Raw genomic sequence first — 20009 nt, 5'->3', positions numbered from 1 at the left:
AGCATAAACCACATCAAACCAAAAAAAAACATCACATAGAATGCGTATCAGGATACTAAACAGTCAGATTAGCTAGTGATTTATAGACTGAGAACCCCAAGGCACATCTGAGGCTTGCAACAATAAATATTACAAAACAGCAGAGGCAGGAGAGCAGCTTGATGGTATTCTTCCATGTCTGGTCCAGATGGAAAACTTTTATTTTTTCTAATGCAACACTGTAATTGAAAATTTGTCTGATAGGAAAGAACATATTAACTTTAGGATAGCTGAGGTAAAATATATGTTAAGGCTGCAGACGCATGATTAGACTCTGGAGGATGTGAGAAAGCTATTGGACATGACATAAGAAATTGCTGGATGCAACAGATCACACTGTGAGAAGCTAACACAAGTCACAGATAGTGCCTTGAGGAATGGATAGATTTCACAGATGGTTAAAAGAAGTTATGTGAGAAATGGCTGGACTTAACACACACTAGAAAGGGATTGATAGCTGTGAAGCACAGCAATACTAGATTCTCTCTAATGTTGAAGTGTTACTTTGTGAAAATGTTCTGCTAGGATTAGAGTGCCCAAAACTCCACTGTTGCTTTTAGGTATGCACTCTCAGTAGTGTCTGTAGAGTACATAATTGTTAGGGCTCATTACAGCTGTAACAAGGATCTTCCTCCTACTCAAGTTTTGTAAAATTGAGATGAAATGTAGAAGTTCGGCAAGTTTAGAGAGGAAAGCAATTGCATATCTGGTGTCTAAAAGCACAGAGGCTATTCTTAACAAGTGAATTACTGCTCCAAGTCAAAGGAAGATGCATATCCGTGACAGCTATAGCTAAAGCAAAATATTCAGCAGCAGTATAGTCTCTTCCTAAATGATTTTCTTCAGACTTCAGAAAAAGAGTGACCAAGCCATATCCTTTACATGAATATGCTGTCATATCATACCAAGTCATATCCTTTACATGAATATGCTGAATATATGGATTTCTATAAGTTATAGAAAAAAAAAACCCACCTTTTTAAAAAAAGATGTTATCTATTAGTTATGCAAGTCATCATAATGAACTTGCAGACTTCTGAATTTTTCCAGCAGCATTATTAGAGAGAAAAAAAAAAGTAGTCTAAACCAGCATGCCAGAATTTAACGAGCATTTCAACACTATATGTAGGTCTCACCTGCTTTTCTTGGACATTCCTAGCAAGACTGTTTAGAGTAAAAGAAGTATGTCTAGTCATTTTGGTGAAAGTGGGATGATGGCTAATCCCATTTGTAGCCTGATGTAGAAAAGTATCCCGTACAGTCAGGAGCGTAAAGCCCTGTTCTATTAGCGTTAGAAATGGTCCACACTTGCAGGAACTGACTGGTATGTGGGCTTGATACCACCCAGAAAGGGAGGTTGTGGATACCATTAGTACTAAAGAACAGTGGTCAGACAGGAAAGAACCTTCAGATACATGTATCTTTTCAACTCCACCTAACCTTGAACAATTTCTACTGTAAGAAAGGCCAAAAGGCCAGGGTGATGGCTGCTCTCCAAAACTAACTCAACCAACCATCTGAGCTCTTCTAAGCTGGCACCAAGAGACAGATTTGAAGAATCCACAAAGAACTGATGGATGCTTTCAGGAGATGGAGGAATAAGGTTAGAAAAATGTCCTTTAAAGGCAGCTGGAGCTGAAATGCCTGTAAACCGAAAATAGCAAAGAGAAAACGAGTTGTTGAGAATTCCATTATTGAGGCACCAATAGGCCTATTTGGTTACTTCTAGGACACAGAGATGTTCTCTTTCCTCTAACTAGTGAGCAATGCAAATGGAAGAGTTGACTTGAAATCTCGTTCTGATTCTGCTTCAGACATGAGGGTTCTAAGGAATGTCAGCGAGACTACTTCTCTTTTAATTAGAAGAAAAGCAGCAAGCAAAATTTTCTATTAAGATATGCTAACAGAGATTGAAAAAATAAAAACCATGTGAATCATCACGTGATTTGGGGTAACTGTATCCTGATTTAAGTGAATGCGTCAAAAAACACTGGTTGAAAGATAAATGACCTGCAGGAAAAAAAAGAAAGGTCTCTTTATAAACCAAAAATGATATACTACATATGTCTTGGGTAGTAAAAGAGTAGCTATTTACAGTACATTCTTCTATGTACAGTAATACACAATACTTACCCTGTCATGTAGTGTCCAACCAACATATTTTAAATAGCTATCATTCAGGAAGGCATCACTGTACATTTTCATCCAGACACCAATTTCTTCAATACAGACAGCTCTAATCTCAGCAATAGCATCACTAGCAAGAAAAAAAAAAAAAAAAAGTTAACCAGATTACAGACACGTACCATTTACCTCATTTACTCATTTCCACTGCTGTAGCTATAATATTTTGCCTTTACTTGGGTTTGATGAACTTCACTATATAGGGCTTGTCACTATGTAGTGCTCACTCATGATCTATCTCATCATCTCAATCTCTCTACATTCAGATATGTTTCCATTATCTCAAAAAAAATCTCATTCTATTTTGCCTCTTAGTCTATTACTTGACCTTTTCCTTCCCTCTTTTCAAAAAGAATTATGAATCCAAGTGCTACAGACTTCCTCTCAATAATTATTTCTGAAACACTGTCACTGTGATTTTCTAAGCAGGCTTGACTTCAGTTTCCAGCTAGAGATGCAGAATAAGTGCAAGATGGAGAAAGTTACTTGGTTTTACCAAAGGAGCTTGTCAAAGAGGAAAAACGGAATTTGTTATGTCAGCAGAACCTGCTTCATGCAGCATACGAAAGCCCTTGGAACAAAAGCCAGGAAAAATGTTTATATGTCAACATTAGTTTCTTCAATTTTTCTTGCCTTTTTTTTTTCCTACATTCTGACTGTGGCAAGTGATGGAAGAGGCAAAGACAGACTTATGAGCTTCTTACTTAGGTAACGGAGCAGGAAACTGTCTGGAGAGATCACCTAAAGAGATCAGGAATGGAAATGACTTGAATCTGATTGGCACTTCCCTGCCTGATTGACATAGAGCATGGCATATTTACTAATAATGAGCGACAGCTAAACAACGGGAAAAGGGATTGGGGCCATCTGGCCCTTTAGTAATTTCATCTCTGAGACATCTGTTACTATGAGAAATTGCTTGTGCCACTCCAGCTGGCACTGCTTCACAGTTCCAAATTTCAGCAGTAATAAAAGAAGAACATAGAGAGCCACCGCTCTCTACTATTCCCTAAGAAGGGAATGGTGCTTTGCAAACACTGGCCTTGCTTATAACTGAGACCCTTGTTTTGTGCTTTTTTTTTTTTTTTTTTTTTTTTTTTTTTTAAAACAAAACCAAAAACCTTTGGGAACAGTAATAAATATTGATTTAATTCTAAAGTTGCACCAGCACAGCTCCCCCCAATCTAATTTATGAAAAAAATAAATTTCAAGCTTTAAGCAGTAGAATAATTGCTAAGTGCAACTGTACCTTTCCTAAAGTCTTCAATTTTACAAAATGTAAATAAAATGTTCCCAATCTTATGCTCAAGATATTTATTGCATAAATTCACAGAATATAGTATAACAAAACTGCTATACTATCCATACTGTAACTGCCTATGTCCTTCCAACCTTCACATTGGAAGACTCTGTATCATCTTCCAGGCACCAAGGTGAAAACCACAATTCCTACACGGACATAACAAACAATCATAATATGACACATGACTAGAAGAGACATTTCTAAAGTCAGTTCTCTGTTTTTCTCATTAAACTTCTTATTACGGAGGAGACTGCACCAATATAACAGAATAAAACATGCATTTAAAGATAACGTATGAATGCATTTGCAGAATTTCTAGACATGTCATCAAACTACTGTTGTTGCCTCTCTATCCAAAGTGAAACACACTGATTCTACCAACTTCCAAACAGAGTCATTAAAACTGGTCTGTCAAACTCCCTGAAGACAGTTATGCTATAACCTCAAAAACTAGAAGGTAACTGTCAATCCACCATGTAGACAAGGTGCATTACAAGCAGGGTAAGTCATTAAATAAGCTGTTCCTACCAGGGAATTCTCAAACAGGTTTTAGATGCTGTAAGGATGAATGCGCTAAAATAATACATTCAAGGGTTTGCACTACAAAAATTGCATTTGTTGTGGGGAATGCAGTCACAATGAAGTTTTAATTGAAACTACACATATATTCACATATATATGTATATACATATATACTTCTGTCTAACTCTATATTAATTCACACTAAACTAAAATAGTAAATCTCTTAAATAGAATTATAACTATTTTAAAAGCAAAATCTAGGTGGAAGGAATCAGAATTCAAGACAAACGGCAATCTGTAAGTCTGCTAAGTATGAAACAAAAAAAGGAGCAACCACATATGCAGCCACACAAAGTAGCCATATAGACATTTCTTTTAGGGGATGACAGGCTGAGTCCTCAGATCCAAGTAGGTTATTTCACCACCTTATAAATTTGGTAACTGTGAAGCATTTTGGAAGGATTTAATGGCAATCCCAAGAAGAACTCAAGTGTCAACAGCTATTTAATCATGCAACACAGCCAGCCAAAATCAGGAAAAATTATCTTTTCTGTAAGAATACATTCAACCTTCCCTGGGCAGACAATGAAAAGCTGATTCTCAATCCAAAGATTCTCAGGAATCCCTAGACACTACAAACATTCACTTCAAGAGAGAAAGACAGACACAAAGAATAAAGCTATTAAACTAATTATGAGATATGATATATATACTCTGAGCTTCTGTACAGCACAAATTGCAAAATACTGTGTATGAGTGAGGTGAATGGGAAACACTCAGACTTCTATTTGAAGCAAAATTCATAACCTATGTTCTTACTTTTAGTAAAGATGTCCCCCACGATGGAACTTTCTGAAGAGTTTTGGACATGGAGGATCAGATAAGAAATTCACTGGCCTCTTTTAAATGTTGATTTACCAAGGCAGACCCATTAAATTTAGGACAAACCATAGCAAGCACTGGCAGGAAATAGCATTTATTTCATGCTAGATTACATCTGAATATTTTCATCAGGGCCAAAAATATTTAGGACACTGAATTAGAGTCTACAATGGAAAACTGGGATATGTCCAGTGGACACAGGTATGCTTCTCAGCCTCTTGCTACAGTGGCGGTCCATTGTACCTTCTGGGCTCTCTCAGTCCATTTGATTAGCAGCTGAGGTTAATCAAGACCAAAGCTGAAGGTAGTATAAGCTGACCTGGTTAAACTGCACTGATGTTAAGAGACATGCTCCAACTCCTCTGTGCTGTTCAGTCACACATTTCCTACCACAGGCCTCTTCCAAAGTTTCCTGCACACCTTTCTCCACAATTACAATTATCTCTCTGCCCCACTACAGGTTCCTTTTCACATTCTAACCCTCCTCTCGAACAACTTTTTCTTGCTTCCTGCCATTTGTCTAAAAGATTTCATAAATGATGATGTTTTACACCAGAATTGAAATCTAAAAGGTTAATTGCATAGTTTAGTATTGTTGAATTTTATCTTTTGACTTCGATAAGCTAATTAACATTTAAAGAGTTGGTTCACCAAGATGCTGCAGATGCTTAGAGGTATTTAGTGATGCAAAACAACCCTAAATCTGTCTTAAAAAACTACTGCTCTCTGATAAGCCACACTCCAAAATAGCATGCATCCATATCTACTAGAATAGAATGCACACACATGCACATAAACACATGCACATGAATATATGATGAGTTTTTCTATTTACAAGACATATAATAATAATTACTGAAAGAAATTGTAATGTGTTAACAGTGCAATCACTTCTTTACTTTTTTGCGATTACTTGTTCTTGATATAAACATCCAAAACAATTAACACGCAAAAGCTATGTGTTAAGTGGAATTAAGGTTTTTGTGTGCCTTTATGCAGTTTAAAGAGGAAAACGCCTAAAATAATGTTACAGTTGTGGTCAATGTGTATTATTATGGAAAACATCAGAAATTTGTTGTTTATGCATAAGATATACAGAAGAAAACGCAGGATAGAGAGATACACAACAACCCAAACTGCCCTATTATGATATACAGCGATCATGATTACTCTTAAGATACGTGATGTTTATGCTCCCACTGTGGACAACTTTTCTTTTTCGAGAGAAGAAGTTGTCTTCCACAACTCCTTAAAGCTGTTTTACTGAATTAAAAATAATAATAAAAAAAAGCTATGTAGACAGATCTATTGGGCAATTACTGGGGGTTACACTTAGATTTTCTTCTAGAACTTCAGTTATTTTGATACTGTTTTTATGGCATCCAGAACATTACATCAGAAGAAAAATCAACATAGAAAATGTCCTTGGCATTATTTGTGATTACACTTTGCTAACATAGTATACTGTAGCACTTATTTTCTTACCGGTATCTATGAACAAATATACCCTTAAAAATAGAGTTCATCATATTTTCGATTTCATCTTGGTTTTCTTGTAGCTGAAAAAAAAAATAAATAAAAGATCACTGCTCATTATAATTTGGTATTCTACAATTCCTTACTGGGAAGCGCTAGAAGGACCATGGAACAGCTCTTAATTAATTATTAGTAAATTCCCCATTTTCTGTTTTTCCAGCACATGCTTCTATTGTGTGCAGACACATACGTATGTATACATATATATGCAATGCCTTAATGTAAGAAAGTTAACATTCCCTTAAACATCAATTAATTTAGTACTCAATTAGTCTTTTGAGGTCATTACCGTTCTTTTGCTATAGAAATTCAGGCACGTAGAAGCTATGTGCTCAGTAATGTCAGCAGTCCACTAGTCAAACAGACAGAACTGCGAATGGCAACTGAAGAAACAAAGCCTGTTACTGAAAGAAGTAGCTACAGACCAGGAAGTCACCCTGAAAAACTCAACGTCCTACTTAAGGAAAGTACTTCTGCTCAATCTCAAATATAAATTTAAGTTGCTTTAACTTCAGCGCCAATGATAACCGAAACTCTAAGCAAGAAGGCTTTCCAGAATCAGAGCATGGGTGCATACCACCAGAGCACAGCTGACACCCAGTTCCAGGCCTCAGATTGCAAAAAAATCAAACCGAACCAAACACCGAACCTAAATAAAAAAGGTGCTACGAGTAGTTGGAGTGTTTTAAAAAACATCCCTTAATAGTTCCATGTAATATGACTGCACTTTATAAGTACTACAGAAAGTTTACTTTGTGTCAGTGGATATGTTAATAAATCCTGAAAGAACATCTTGGAAACAACTGAAGTATTCTCATATTGTCGTCTTTTGTGCTAAATTAAATAAAGATGACTCGATTACAGCAAAACACAGTTTTGTTAAATAAGATGATGCCAATTTTATACAATCAACTTTTGGAACAGAACTGCTACAACACTCGAAGCCATCATTCTTCCTTCAAGGTGTTTTTTAGTGTCAAAGCAGAATACCACAATATATGTTAATATAAAATCTTCATATTTTCAGCATGAAAACCACAACAGAGCCTTACTAGTACAGACTGTATGTATGTACAAAACAATAAGAACTGTGTAATCATACATTTAACAGACAAAATATCTTAAAACCAAAGGCAAAATTATTATCAGCTGTTTTGTCTTCCTGCATAACATGAGCTCATAAACACTTTCACCTAAGGGTTTATATTTTTCAAGCCATGTTTCTAAATATTTCTACAATACCTTCCAGAAAAGATCTAAAGTAGCTTGCAATATTCAGTAAATGAAGTCTCAAAGCTTCCTAAAATGTAGGGAGGTGCAGCCTCCATTTTGCAAATGGGAAAACTGAGGCATGGGGGGATCTTGACTAAACTGTCAAACACCTGAGAAAGAAATAAATTTACTAGTAAAAGAGATTGTGTACAAAGAGAGTAATTGGGTGCATGCCTGCACTGCGTATACCGAAGGACTGGTACACTAAACAAGCATATTTAGGCATGGCTTCTGTTTTCAGCTTAAGCTCAACACAAATACGAACGGAATAAATACTCAATCAAGAATTTATATAATGCAAAAGAGAGAGTGAATCTCTAATCACTCCTCAGTTGTGGCTGATGTCACAAGCTGGCAAACGTCCCCAGAAACACGGGGCTAGTACACACTATGGAATAAACTGAGGATGGGAATGAACCAAGAAGCCCCAGGAGGATGTTTGAAAACCTACTGAGGCCCTGAAAGGCAAAGGGGAAGCTCCCTGAGAACTTCAGGTATGACAGAGGTGGACAGAGGTAGGAGAGAGTGAAGTTTATGAGCCATGAAAAGGTTAAGATGCTAAATGAAAGTGTACTTTGACATATCTTTGAATGCAAAATCGAGCAGCTACAAAGAGTAAAGCACAGATGAGGGGACAGCATGGATGGCTAACTCTCTGCTCCTTTTTCTACAAGGAATCTACAGCTCCCTATTAATACGGTAAATTATCAGCTATACAACTGATACAGGGATCCAGGTGTTGGGGCAGAGCTGGTGTAGGAGAATCAGAGTTTTCGTAGTTCCAGGTGAGATCCATTTTACTTCAGTGAGCATAAACTGGCCAAGAGATACTGTTCTGAGCTATTTAAAGATCAAAAGTACTTTGTTGACATTTATGAATTATTTTCCATCTCCCAGCCACAAACCAAGGCACTGGTATAAATAAATGAAAGTCAGCATCAGCATTATTAGTGCCAGCTCTTGTCAGCTCATGTACAAATGTGTCACTTATCACTAAGATAATGTTAACTTCAACAGAGGTGGGGTGTTCACAGAAGACTCTCCATCTGCTTAATTCCTATAGAATCTTTTGTGCACTAATATTTAAGAGATGCAATATCTACATGTATTTCAGCTTCAATAATGAATTAACACCTCTTTCACATATTTGATGTTTCTCTGTAACAGTTTTTTACACTTTCAACTTTTCTAGATCATGTACTTCAATCTGAATGCTTAACTTCAGGCATCTGGAGAGGGACCTACCTTTGGATTCCCGCTCTTACCAATGCTAAAGTAATTTAACATTCCCTCCCTCAAATCTAAGTAAAAACAAGGAGAACATTCTCCTGTTGACTTTGCAGAAATACTGGGTAACTCAAAAAGACATGTATGAGAAGCATAAAATTTGAAGTACTACTGGCAGCAACTAAAACAGAACTTTTTCTATTTTGGGGCTTATTGCAGTACAAAAATCATCCAGTTTGAAAATCTCACTGACTAGAACAGACTGTTAATCTGCTCTCACATTAGATATGTAGAAGATGACACAAGAATGAAACCAGTTAGAAAAAGCATTCTGTACTTTCAACTTCTAATTAATTCCCACACTTAGCTTGCAAACTGGCCTACGTAACTTCATGAGGATAAACTCATGCTGATGTAGGTGCTTATGAAGTTTTATTATGATGGCACTGCATCAAAAGAATCAACTGAACGTGCCATCACTGAATGCTATTGTAAATTTAGCGTATTTAAAAACAGGAAATAAACAGTACTATCTTAGGAATACTTACACGGGGCCATTATGCCATTTCAACCTAACGAAGCTATTTTATGCGGTTTCCTCTGCTACGCTTACCACCACACATCTGAGAATGTGTTCAGTCATCACCACTTCTCCCTGGCTTACACCTATGCAACATTTTGATTAGTTTTCATGTGTGGTGGTATGAGAGAGACTGAACATACATGCCAAGAGGTAAAGGCTGCCAAATGCTTAACCTTTATTCTTTGTTCAGGGTTTCACTGCCCCATGTTGGCCTGGGCATCAATGCTTCAAAGCCTGCCCAGCAAAGCCTGCCCAGAGCAATTACATACTGCATCTCCAAAAGACATTGAAAAGAACAGCTGAAGAACAAGTACAGGAGATGTCCACATACACTGAGATACTGAACCAAGTTCTTCAATGTAAATAGCTACTTGTCCTTCTCTGAAAAATTCAAGCAACCATTAACAAGTGTGGAATAGAAACTGTGTTCTAGCTATTTTAGCTAAGCAATTCTGCTTTTCAAAATGCTTTAACACTGACATGTTTCCTTTAAAATACATGTATTTTCCTTGCAGTTAGGGCATGAGAGGTGGTTCTTGCTTTGTGTCTTATTAAATTGTGTGCTATATTCTAATAATTATAAAATCCAACAAAACTTTTGATATGGATTGCAGGGGTAAAATACAAAAAAAATACATCATTGTAATTATCCCCAGACTAGGACTATAAAGTCAAGCAATTTAAAGTCAGTTATACATAAAAGATGTGCACACAGGTAAGGTGCACACAGGTAAGGCAGACAGACATCCTTAATTTGCCACAGAGTAAAACAGTGGTGGAGGAAATGTATTCAAAACGAATATATTACAAATGATAAATTTAAATCTAAGTCATTATCTCCATATATACTACAATCTCCATATATACTTGAATTCTTCAATCAATCTTATGAATTTTGCATGGTATCCTTAAAGATTATGTATGTTTGTGTGTATTATGTATCCACTTTCTACTTCTTATCATTTTTAGATTTCTTTTAAGTACAACTCTAAAACTGCATTTCCTGGGACACGGTATTTTATTTAGGGATCATTACAGCAACCTTCTAAGGGTTTTGCTCACCTAATGCCAGACTGGTACTCACTAAAAGTGACTTTAATGTCTTCCTAGCTTCTTCTCCCTGAGACCAGGTGCTATAGCCCCTACTCCCATGTTACTTGAAAGTAGCTACAAAAAGAAGTACTAATGAGACACTACGTAGTAACTGCAGTAATCAGTGGGAGAAACGGGCAGCATGATGATGGACTACATGAGCTCTCTTTTCAAAATCTTTCTGTGTAACCATAGTAATGTTCATATACAACTTGAGACTAGTTTTCTTCTTGCCTGGTCATGTGTATAAAACTAAGAACAGTAATTATCTTCTGTGCAGAACAGCACACAAACTCAACTGCATGTAATAATACAAAATTTTAAAGTGCAGCCCTAGTAACATGCTTGAGATCACACGAACACCACAGCAGAAGTAATCTCTCATTTCTTACTGTGGTACTAAAATCACAAACCACCCTGGACTTTCTGTTGGAGGTCGTGCACGTGTACCAGGAAAACAAATCATCTTTTCACTTGCCTCTTTTCTTTTCTGAAGCAGCAGCTCCAATCTTTCATTAGCTCTTTTGCCAATCATTTTGTTTCTCTCAGCTTCGTACTGCCTCTGTGTATTATCCTGATGAATGCTCAGGTTTAAGGCAACATTCACAAGAGCAGTCATAAGCTTCATAGCTGCAAAAGCAGAACACAGAATATGACTCTTTACCTGTAGTCAGAGCTCAAAAATATTGCCTCAAGCAGATCCACACGGAGAGAAAATAACCAACTTGACCCTGGCACAGAACCACTTGGACAGCCACTTCCCACCCCAAAAATACCCAGATAATTTGGCTGACCTAAAAATCAGAAATCAGAGTACACATACCACATTGAGCTCCAGACAGCTCCCTTCTCTCCAGAAAATATGCAACTTCTAATGTCAGAGCAAGCACGTGAACCCACAGGATCAGTGCACACCATTAAGCCAGTTATGTGCAGTTACAGACATTTCTCTGTTGAGAAATATCATTATAGATGCCTCCACACTAAAGGTAACCAGTAACTTCTGAAGATTAGTCAATTTGGAAGGGACCACAACATTGTTTCTCTGAAAGAAAAGTCTGACCCTGCTCTAAAGTCAAGTGTGTAATTGCATAAAAAATATGATTTGAACTTCATGTGCCCCTTTATACACATTTTCAAACCTTCTGGATCTATTATTGTTTATGCATATTTTTCTGTCTTAATTTAGTTTTACAAAAACATTTCTAAGTGTCTTTCCCATGTTCTGTGTGGTTACATAGAATATCACAATTTACAACACTGAAAACAGCAAAAGAAATTTATCGATCAATCACATTCTCTCTGGCTAAGTACGCAGCATTGTCCTCAAGTTCAAAAAGCAATTATACAAATGGAGAAGTGAAGCTACTCTTATAGTTAACTTTGTCTTATCTTGCTATTGCTTAAAGTTTGCAAATCTAGAAGTACCTACATGTCTTCTTCCCTTAGTTTCTTGCCATAATGAATAATTTCTCATTCAGATTGGCTATCATGGATGAAAACTGAAAATAAAGACCTCAGAAACACTCCTTGAAAAATAGATGAAATTCTAAAAGTAGGTTTTCATAATTTTTATCAAGACTGAGCTTCCTTGCATCATGCTGACTTCTGCTCTGCAGAGTAGCAGTATAATGAAATGTGCAAAAGCTAGCCTGAAGAAAATTTGCAGAATCAAAACAAAGCTCTCATGTTTGTTAATAAATAAAAATAATTAGGTGTATGGCAAAATCAATCGATCTAATGGAAAAAGCCATCAGTGACTTAAATAACGGAAGCCAGTTGTGAAAACCTTAGGCCTTGGCATTTGCTCATCCTTGCTGGCAGGTTCTAGTTACATGATAGCAACTATTTCCTCTACAAAGCATGGTTCCTGGGTCATGTTTCTAGTGCATGGGGCTGTTTCCTCTTCCCAATCAAGCTTCTCATACTTTTCGAACATCTGTCCCACAAAGGGGTGAACCAGGGGCGACCTTATTGCTCTCTATAGGTACCTTAAAGGAGGCTGTAGCGAGGTGGGGGTTGGTCTGTTCTCCCACGTGCCTGGTGACAGGATGAGGGGGAATGGGCTTAAGTTGCGCCAGGGGAGTTTTAGGTTGGATGTTAGGAAGAACTTCTTTACCGAAAGGGTTGTTAGACATTGGAACAGGCTGCCCAGGGAAGTGGTGGAGTCACCATCCCTGGAGGTCTTTAAGACGTTTAGATGTAGAGCTTAGGGATATGGTTTAGTGGGGACTGTTAGCGTTAGGTCAGAGGTTGGACTCGATGATCTTGAGATCTCTTCCAACCTAGAAATTCTGTGATTCTGTGATCCTGTAATCTAAATAATGGTCTAAGATGTGTATTATTATTATCCTAACTCCACGATCTCTTTCCTATAAAACAATCAATCATAAACTAAGCAAAAAGCAAATTAAAATCACCTGGAATTGAAGATCAGTATCCAGTATAAACTGGAAAGAAATTGTTTCCATCTCTGATTAAGTAACTGGCACAGATTTCCAACAGGTTCTTTATCTCCAGCTCAAGTAGTGTTTACTTTTGAAGACTGAATTTGTAGAGGCAAACTCTCAATGTGGTCAATTATGTCTGAATTATTCAAGGTTTATTATTATTATTATTATTTTTTTTTTATTTTACCACTCCCAGTTACCAAATAAAGTGAAGTTTACAAGGGGATTTCAAAATAGAGTTCAGTTCCTCTAAGTTCAAAGTTTTGATTTTCAGTTTGAAAATCAAGCTCCAATCACATCTGGACTTGGTTTCTCAAAATCACTGGTAATCCGCCTCTTACTTAGATTAGTGAGAGATGAAATTAAAAAAAATAAGTCTAATTTCCGCTATGGGTGTTGAATACTTGGAAACCTGAACAAATCTGAAAGAGGCTGACTGTGAAAACTAACTACATCAGTAAAAAATAACAGCAGCAAAAGTATTCAGATTAATGACAAACATCTTCTATAAAAGCTTCACATATTTGATATGATCTATAAATGGTCCAGGGAAAAGTCTTCCAATAAGATGCATTTCAGCACATGAGGTCAGTAGAAGGACATTACCTGATGGAACTAGTGTTAGACACCTACATCCAAGCTAGAAATCCTGGTATTGCTTTATAATTGGAGAAAGACAGCTACTTCTACACAGCAATTCATCCATATTATGGGAGACATCTAATATAGGTCAGATGATACACACTCTTAGAAAAGTCTATTTCTATCTAGTGATATAATCATTGCCTGACTTAAATGTAGGCAGGTGTGTTGAAAGGTGCAGCATGGCCAGAGGTAGAAGACAGAGCGACCTAGAATATGGCCCAATGTTCCCAAATTTTATGCTTCTCAAGAGCGAAGACACAGATTTCTATTGACACTTAGAATAAGTTTTGTACTCTAAAATGCCAAATTATAAAGGCATGCTAACCAACAAATGAACTAATAAAGAAACACATGACTTAAGTATGCCACTTTTGATTCACAGGATTTACTGGAGTCCCCTGTGAGGCTTAGACATACTCCCTTCCAAAAGGAAAAGTGTATTGTCAGTAAAGTTATACCATGTGTGTTAATTGGATTTGATACAGCTTTCCAGAGTTCTCAGGACTTGCCAAATTTACCTATATCAAAACTAGCAGTAATTCTCAAACCAACTAACCTGTAGTAACTCCTTTGAAAACTCCCTTCTTTGTGCTTTGTTTACTTACCAGCTAACGTACTGGTGTGCCTGAAAGCCCGGACCTGGGAATCTGACAAACCAGTCAGAAGAGAAATCACCGTGTCCATCATGTATTCATCATAGATGATGCTATACTGACACTGTCGAATGAGCACTCCAATGAACTCACAAAAATTGGATCGAAACTTCTTCCACTGTGGCCCAGGCATGGTAAGTGGGTAATCACCACTGTCCTGAAAAACGAGAAAATGAGCATACCAAGTAAATACAGACCAAGTTTCTAAGTTAAACAGTATCTTTTTCCTCCTAGCTAATGGAAAACAGCCAGAAAAAACAATTTATTCTTCAATAAACAAAGAAACTTGTTGGCATGAAAACCCTTTTTGAGAGATTTGATCGTAATTTTTCTATACTTGCATTCTTATCTCTGCATAGTCCAAAATATGCATCCAGACTCAATTATTTTTCTTATATCCTGGGTTAGGAAATGCAGATAAAGGATAAGCAAGGCACATTTCAAAGTATTTAAGATCAAAATCTAAAGAAATTCTCATGTGATTGAAGGGTTGTATCATTTTCCACTCCCGACCTTCCATCCCATGTTAATATTCTAATCATCTGGCTGCCTCTCCCCACAAACTCTGCTTTATTCAAGTTTCCAGTTGAGATCTTATCAGAAAGTAATGATTGCCCTTTTGTGATCTGATAAGCTTACCCTTTTTCTAGTGGTTAAACCTACCTTCTGATAGATGCAATAGATTTTTTTTCAAGTTTAATTCCTCTCCAAGACTAATTTCTCACTATTCTTCTTTCAAGCAACCAAGCAATCTCAGTGAGGCTGTCCCCCCCAATTAGAAAACACAAGCCAATTCTAGATTATCCAAAAGATCAAGGCAATTTTCAATTTTCCATCTTGAATCTCTCACCCAAAATAGGAAGTCAGCAGCATAAAGGTTAAATCTATCTGTACATATTTATTCTGTTTTTGGGAAGAACAAGTATTTCTATTACCTTAGGTCTTGTCTTACTGCACAGGATGAACCTTGTAAAGCCAGTAACTTAAGAGCAGAGGAGCTCTAATCCAATATGCTTTAACCTATACTTAACAGAAGATACTCCACTGCACAAACCAAAAAACGTATCAATTTTAACTAAATCACACATTCCAACCATACTAAAATGATTTAAATGATTTAAAATACCAAGACAAGCATTTAAATGTTAGAAAAATACAAAACTGTAAGGCAGTCATAGTGACCCATAGTTTCTCTTTCATTACTATGCTGAATAACATTACCTTAACAAACACTATTTTTCCTTCTAACTTTGAATACCCAATTTGAGAGAAACAAGACCTTTGTTAAATAAATAAATAAATAAATAAATAAAAGTTTTCACGCTCCTGATACAGAGATCTCTTAGCATGTTCAATTGTAGCTGTGAGTTCTAAGAACTTTTGTAAGTCAGACCAAAGTGTTTGATATTAAAAACCAGATAAACAGCAACATCATTAACTGTGTCATGTGTTTTTAAGTGTTCTTTTTATTTCTTAAACAGTCTGTTTATGCCTAATGCTTATTTGTGAATTTCAGCAAGGCACAGTGTCTTGCCGTCTAAATATGAGCCCTGTATTAGGCTTTTAATTATATAAATTTAGTACTGAAATTAAAATGCTGAAGGCTTCTCTTCAATTTGCCTGGCAGTAACCCATATGAACACCCCAGAATTCTTTTACCCTTTTCTTCTTCCAGCTTGTACCTTTATCTTCACAAATAACCTCCAGATTAATTCTCTGCCTCCAGAGCACCTGTGGGAACTCTGTATGTGAGCTTACATAAATATTATATGCTTTCTAGATGTACAGATATGTAACCTGTAGAACAGAACTGCAGGATCTCTAGTGCTGTGCAAAACTACTCATATTTGTATGATGTATTCTTAACCCACAGTTACATATTAGATGGTCCTTTTGAAAAGTATGTGAAGACTGCTCTGAGAACATCTCATCTTCTGAAACTGGAAGAATAAATCGCCAATAAAGCTGGTTTGCTGGATCATTTATTTCTGAATACCAATAAAAATGTGGCATGTTGGTGATACCAATATATGTGATACCTGATGGTACAATTGTTAGAAAACTGAAACCAAGCCAATTTATTGCTCATCTGCTACTGTAGCCCAAGAATTATGAGGGAATTTGTCTATGAAACGCATGTGCTAATAAGCCAAGCATCGAAACAGTGCAGCAGAAAAGGCTTCTCTGCGGAATTCCCCATTTCAATCTGAACTGGTAGCAGCAATGAATGAAGCTATTTCCATCATTTCCAAGTCCTGTGCAAGTGTTCTTCTGTTCATAATAAGAACAATTAATGGTCCAATCCCTGCTGCAAATACAGAAATCAGAACCAACAGCCAGCTGGCTACTGCAGCACTGGAAGAACAATGAAATATCTTAGAAAAAATAAAGGAAGCTGCAAAACTGAACATCTACAATGGAGATTAAGATGTTTTCTGGGCGCCATACTGTGCTAGTGAATACACAATGCAAAATTTTACTCTAGCTATTACTACACTTTTGCTATTTTCTCCTAATAACTCTACGGTTGTAGAATATATTTATCAAGTCACAAATACAAAAAAGACACTTTATACCACCTACACACATGTACCAGTGAGCACTAGCCCCTTTCAACTCCAATCTGATACACCAGACCTGGCATTTTAGGTACAGGGAGGAAAATACAACACAGAAGTGGATTGCCTCCCTCTGAAAATGACAAGTCTAAAGATGACAATGAAGGTGGCAGTAGCCCTAAACATCTGCCTTGTCTCAGGATGACACAGGGGAGATGGACATTGGGATTTGGGAGTTCTGGGGTAACAGAAGAGGTACTACAGATAAAATGCCAACAACAGTGGTATTTAGAATGAAGAATCAAGAGGGCTGTTGGTCATCTGTGTAGAAAATGCTGATACTTTACTGAGATAATATATGACCACCTGACCCAGCTTCCAATGTTGAACTCTTTCTGGCTCCCTTTTTTTCACTGCTTATTATAGAATTGGCAAAAAAAAAAAAAAAAACAAACAAAAAAAAACCAACACACACAAAACTAAAAACAAACAAACAAACAAAAAGAAACAACAACAACAAAAACAAACAGTGGCTCAAGGAAGCTGTCTAGTCAGTCTACCTGGCATCAGGGAGCACAGCCAATAGCACTGCTGAAAGGAGGCAGGAAGTAGACATGCCCAAGCTCTCTTATTTCTCCAGCAAGTAAAGAAGGGCCGGGGGGTGGGAAGGATCAAGACAATCTGCCAAATCTAGCCTGAGCTGCCTTTAGTCAAAGGACTGTCACTAGCAAACGGTGTCTGCAACCACCAGCTACTTATTAGCTATTATTCAGGCAGTTGGAATAGGTGATCCTTAAAGATCCCTTCCAGCTAACTATTCCATTATCTATTATCCAGACCTCCCAGAAACAAATGACTGTTGTTTATAATGAAGTGGTAAATACAAACCAAAGGGCCAAGAACTTGACTAATGCCAAGCTAATCACAGTTTTAATTTTAAAATCGGGTGAAGGCTGAGAAAGACTTTTTGTTTCATTATGTATTTTACCCTGAACACTAATGGAAGCTGCTCTCATTCTGTAACTTTATATTTTGGCTGGTCTTTTTTCATGACGTATGATATCCTGCTATGCAGAGAACATTCTGAAATACTACAATTAGTAAAATGAACAAATGGCTCATATAACAGTTACAAACTCACCGTGCTGCAATCACAGGATATACGAACATTACCAGCTGCACCAAATTTTAAAATGTTTTCCACTGCTAACAGGGCATGTGTTTATTCCAGATTTCAAAATGTTCACTGGGTTGTGGTCTAAGGCTAACAATTTCATGCTTTAATACTAAAACCTACAAATTCTTTCATATACGTACTCAAATGTTAAGGCAGAAGACTAAATGGAAGCTTTCTGTTAGAACTGCAGAAGTTCAGAAAAGTTTTAACGAATGGAAAAAGAAAGTTTATGCACTAGTAACTGTAATTCTTTGCAACATTTTGCTTACATGTACATTCACACCATGCATAAATACGTAAGGGAGAGACTTTTTCCTCTACCTCCCTCTTTGTTTCTGACATAATCTCTTCCTGCCCTCCCAGGATGATCATACTTGACAGAAAGGACTGAATCCTAATCACAGAAATAAAATTCATCTACATTTGTTCCTAAATTTTCCAAGACAGTTGCACATTTTCATTGAAAGAAAGAGCCTCTTTTTCTATAGCAGCAAGATCAGACTTTTTATAATTGTACTTTTCATGCAAAGATGCTAGGGAACAGCCAGAATTGTACAGGATCTGTCAACAGGAAACCTGGCCAGAGATCAATACCTGTTGGTGTGGATGCCCCAGCAAGGCCAATCCAGCTCTTTATCTTCTCTGAGAAATGCTTCTGTTCTGAATACTTACTTGGAAAATACGTGCAGTTGTGTTTCTAACTTTACCAAATATCAAACGCTTGTAAAAACACAGAGCACTGATGTGATATTTGGCAGAAGCTGGCAGAAGCTGTCTGATAGTATCTAAGAACTGCCACAGGATGGTCTCATCTACATAGAGAGTATCTCACAGAACACACAAAGTAAAGGTTTTGTAGGAGCAGAGCAATGTTCATATCGTCAGTTTTCTTGCTTAATTTTTTGAATCACAGCCTTGACATTCTTCCTAGAATTGGTCAGAAAAAGACTGCTGCCCTACAGAAAATTTGCGTTTCAATGTTCGTTTTCCTTACTAAGCAAACTGAACATTCAGAATATTTTTATACAAGAAAAATCAAAGGAATTACAGTTGTAAAATCTCAAAGCTAAAAATTGTTTATTAGGGAAATTTTTATTTTGACAGAAGATACCCAATCTGAACTGTAATATGTTTGTTTCAAACAAAATGTTTCTATCTTTTGAAAGAGAGATTTCTTTTTGTAACACTTCCAAAATGATAACTTTCATGTCAAGTTCGGTTTAAGTTGCCAATTCAAATGAACAAAACATAAATTTGCACATAGAAAACAGACTGGAATGCTGCAAATGCCAAGCCTGCAGTCCTGTGTCAAGAATCCAGAGTTCTGTGTCGCATGATGGCAGTTTCAAGTGGTCAACTACAGCGTCTAACATACCACCACCAACTGAAGTTAGATGAGAAAATTTTCTGTTGTTCTTCTTACTGCTTCCTCTTATTAATCCCTCTAAAACAGTCATCTCTACTACCCAAGATATGAGCTGACAAGAATATTCCTAAAATCATTCAAAGGTACAAGAGTCTGTATGAAGGACTATCATGGACCCAAGCTAGTTCTTGCAGTCACATGTGGCTAGGCTCTCATAGGCGTGTAGGTGTGGTGCTAAGGAACATGGTTTAGTGCTAGACTTGGCATTGTTAGCTTAAAGGCTGGACTTGATATCTTAGAGGTCTTTTCCAGTCTAAATGATTCTGTGATTCTATAGCTTGCTTGATGCAAGTTTTCTTCATGCTTTTGTGCGCTAGTACACTTACACCCTTCACCTGCTTGGGTCACAAACTTTTCAGTACCGGTATTTCAGCATCCAAGGCCTACTCAATCCACAATATTGATTTTTCAAGATCGGTGACTAATCAGCCTTTCAAATTATTTCACTACCTTCTGTTTT

The 20009-nt window shown here is 36.9% G+C and overlaps 1 protein-coding gene across 4 annotated transcripts in view; it reads right to left on the bottom strand.

Moving 5' to 3' along the window:
- The window catches only part of STAG1 (STAG1 cohesin complex component), a 180333-nt gene that overhangs the window by 65281 nt on the left and 95043 nt on the right, over positions 1-20009 (bottom strand). For all 4 annotated transcript variants that reach the window (XM_082767502.1, XM_082767501.1, XM_082767504.1 and 1 more), the window contains 4 exons: positions 14341-14545; positions 11119-11270; positions 6416-6489; positions 2173-2296 (listed from right to left, as the gene is read on the bottom strand). In XM_082767502.1, the coding sequence (XP_082623628.1) occupies positions 2173-2296; positions 6416-6489; positions 11119-11270; positions 14341-14545 (555 nt within the window). The remainder of the gene's footprint in view (positions 1-2172; positions 2297-6415; positions 6490-11118; positions 11271-14340; positions 14546-20009) is intronic.

Source organism: Aythya marila, assembly GCF_965140915.1.
Source record: "Aythya marila genome assembly, chromosome: 9".
Taxonomy (NCBI): domain Eukaryota; kingdom Metazoa; phylum Chordata; class Aves; order Anseriformes; family Anatidae; genus Aythya; species Aythya marila.
Note: the sequence above shows the minus strand (reverse complement) of the source record. Positions and strands in the feature narration are given on the sequence as shown.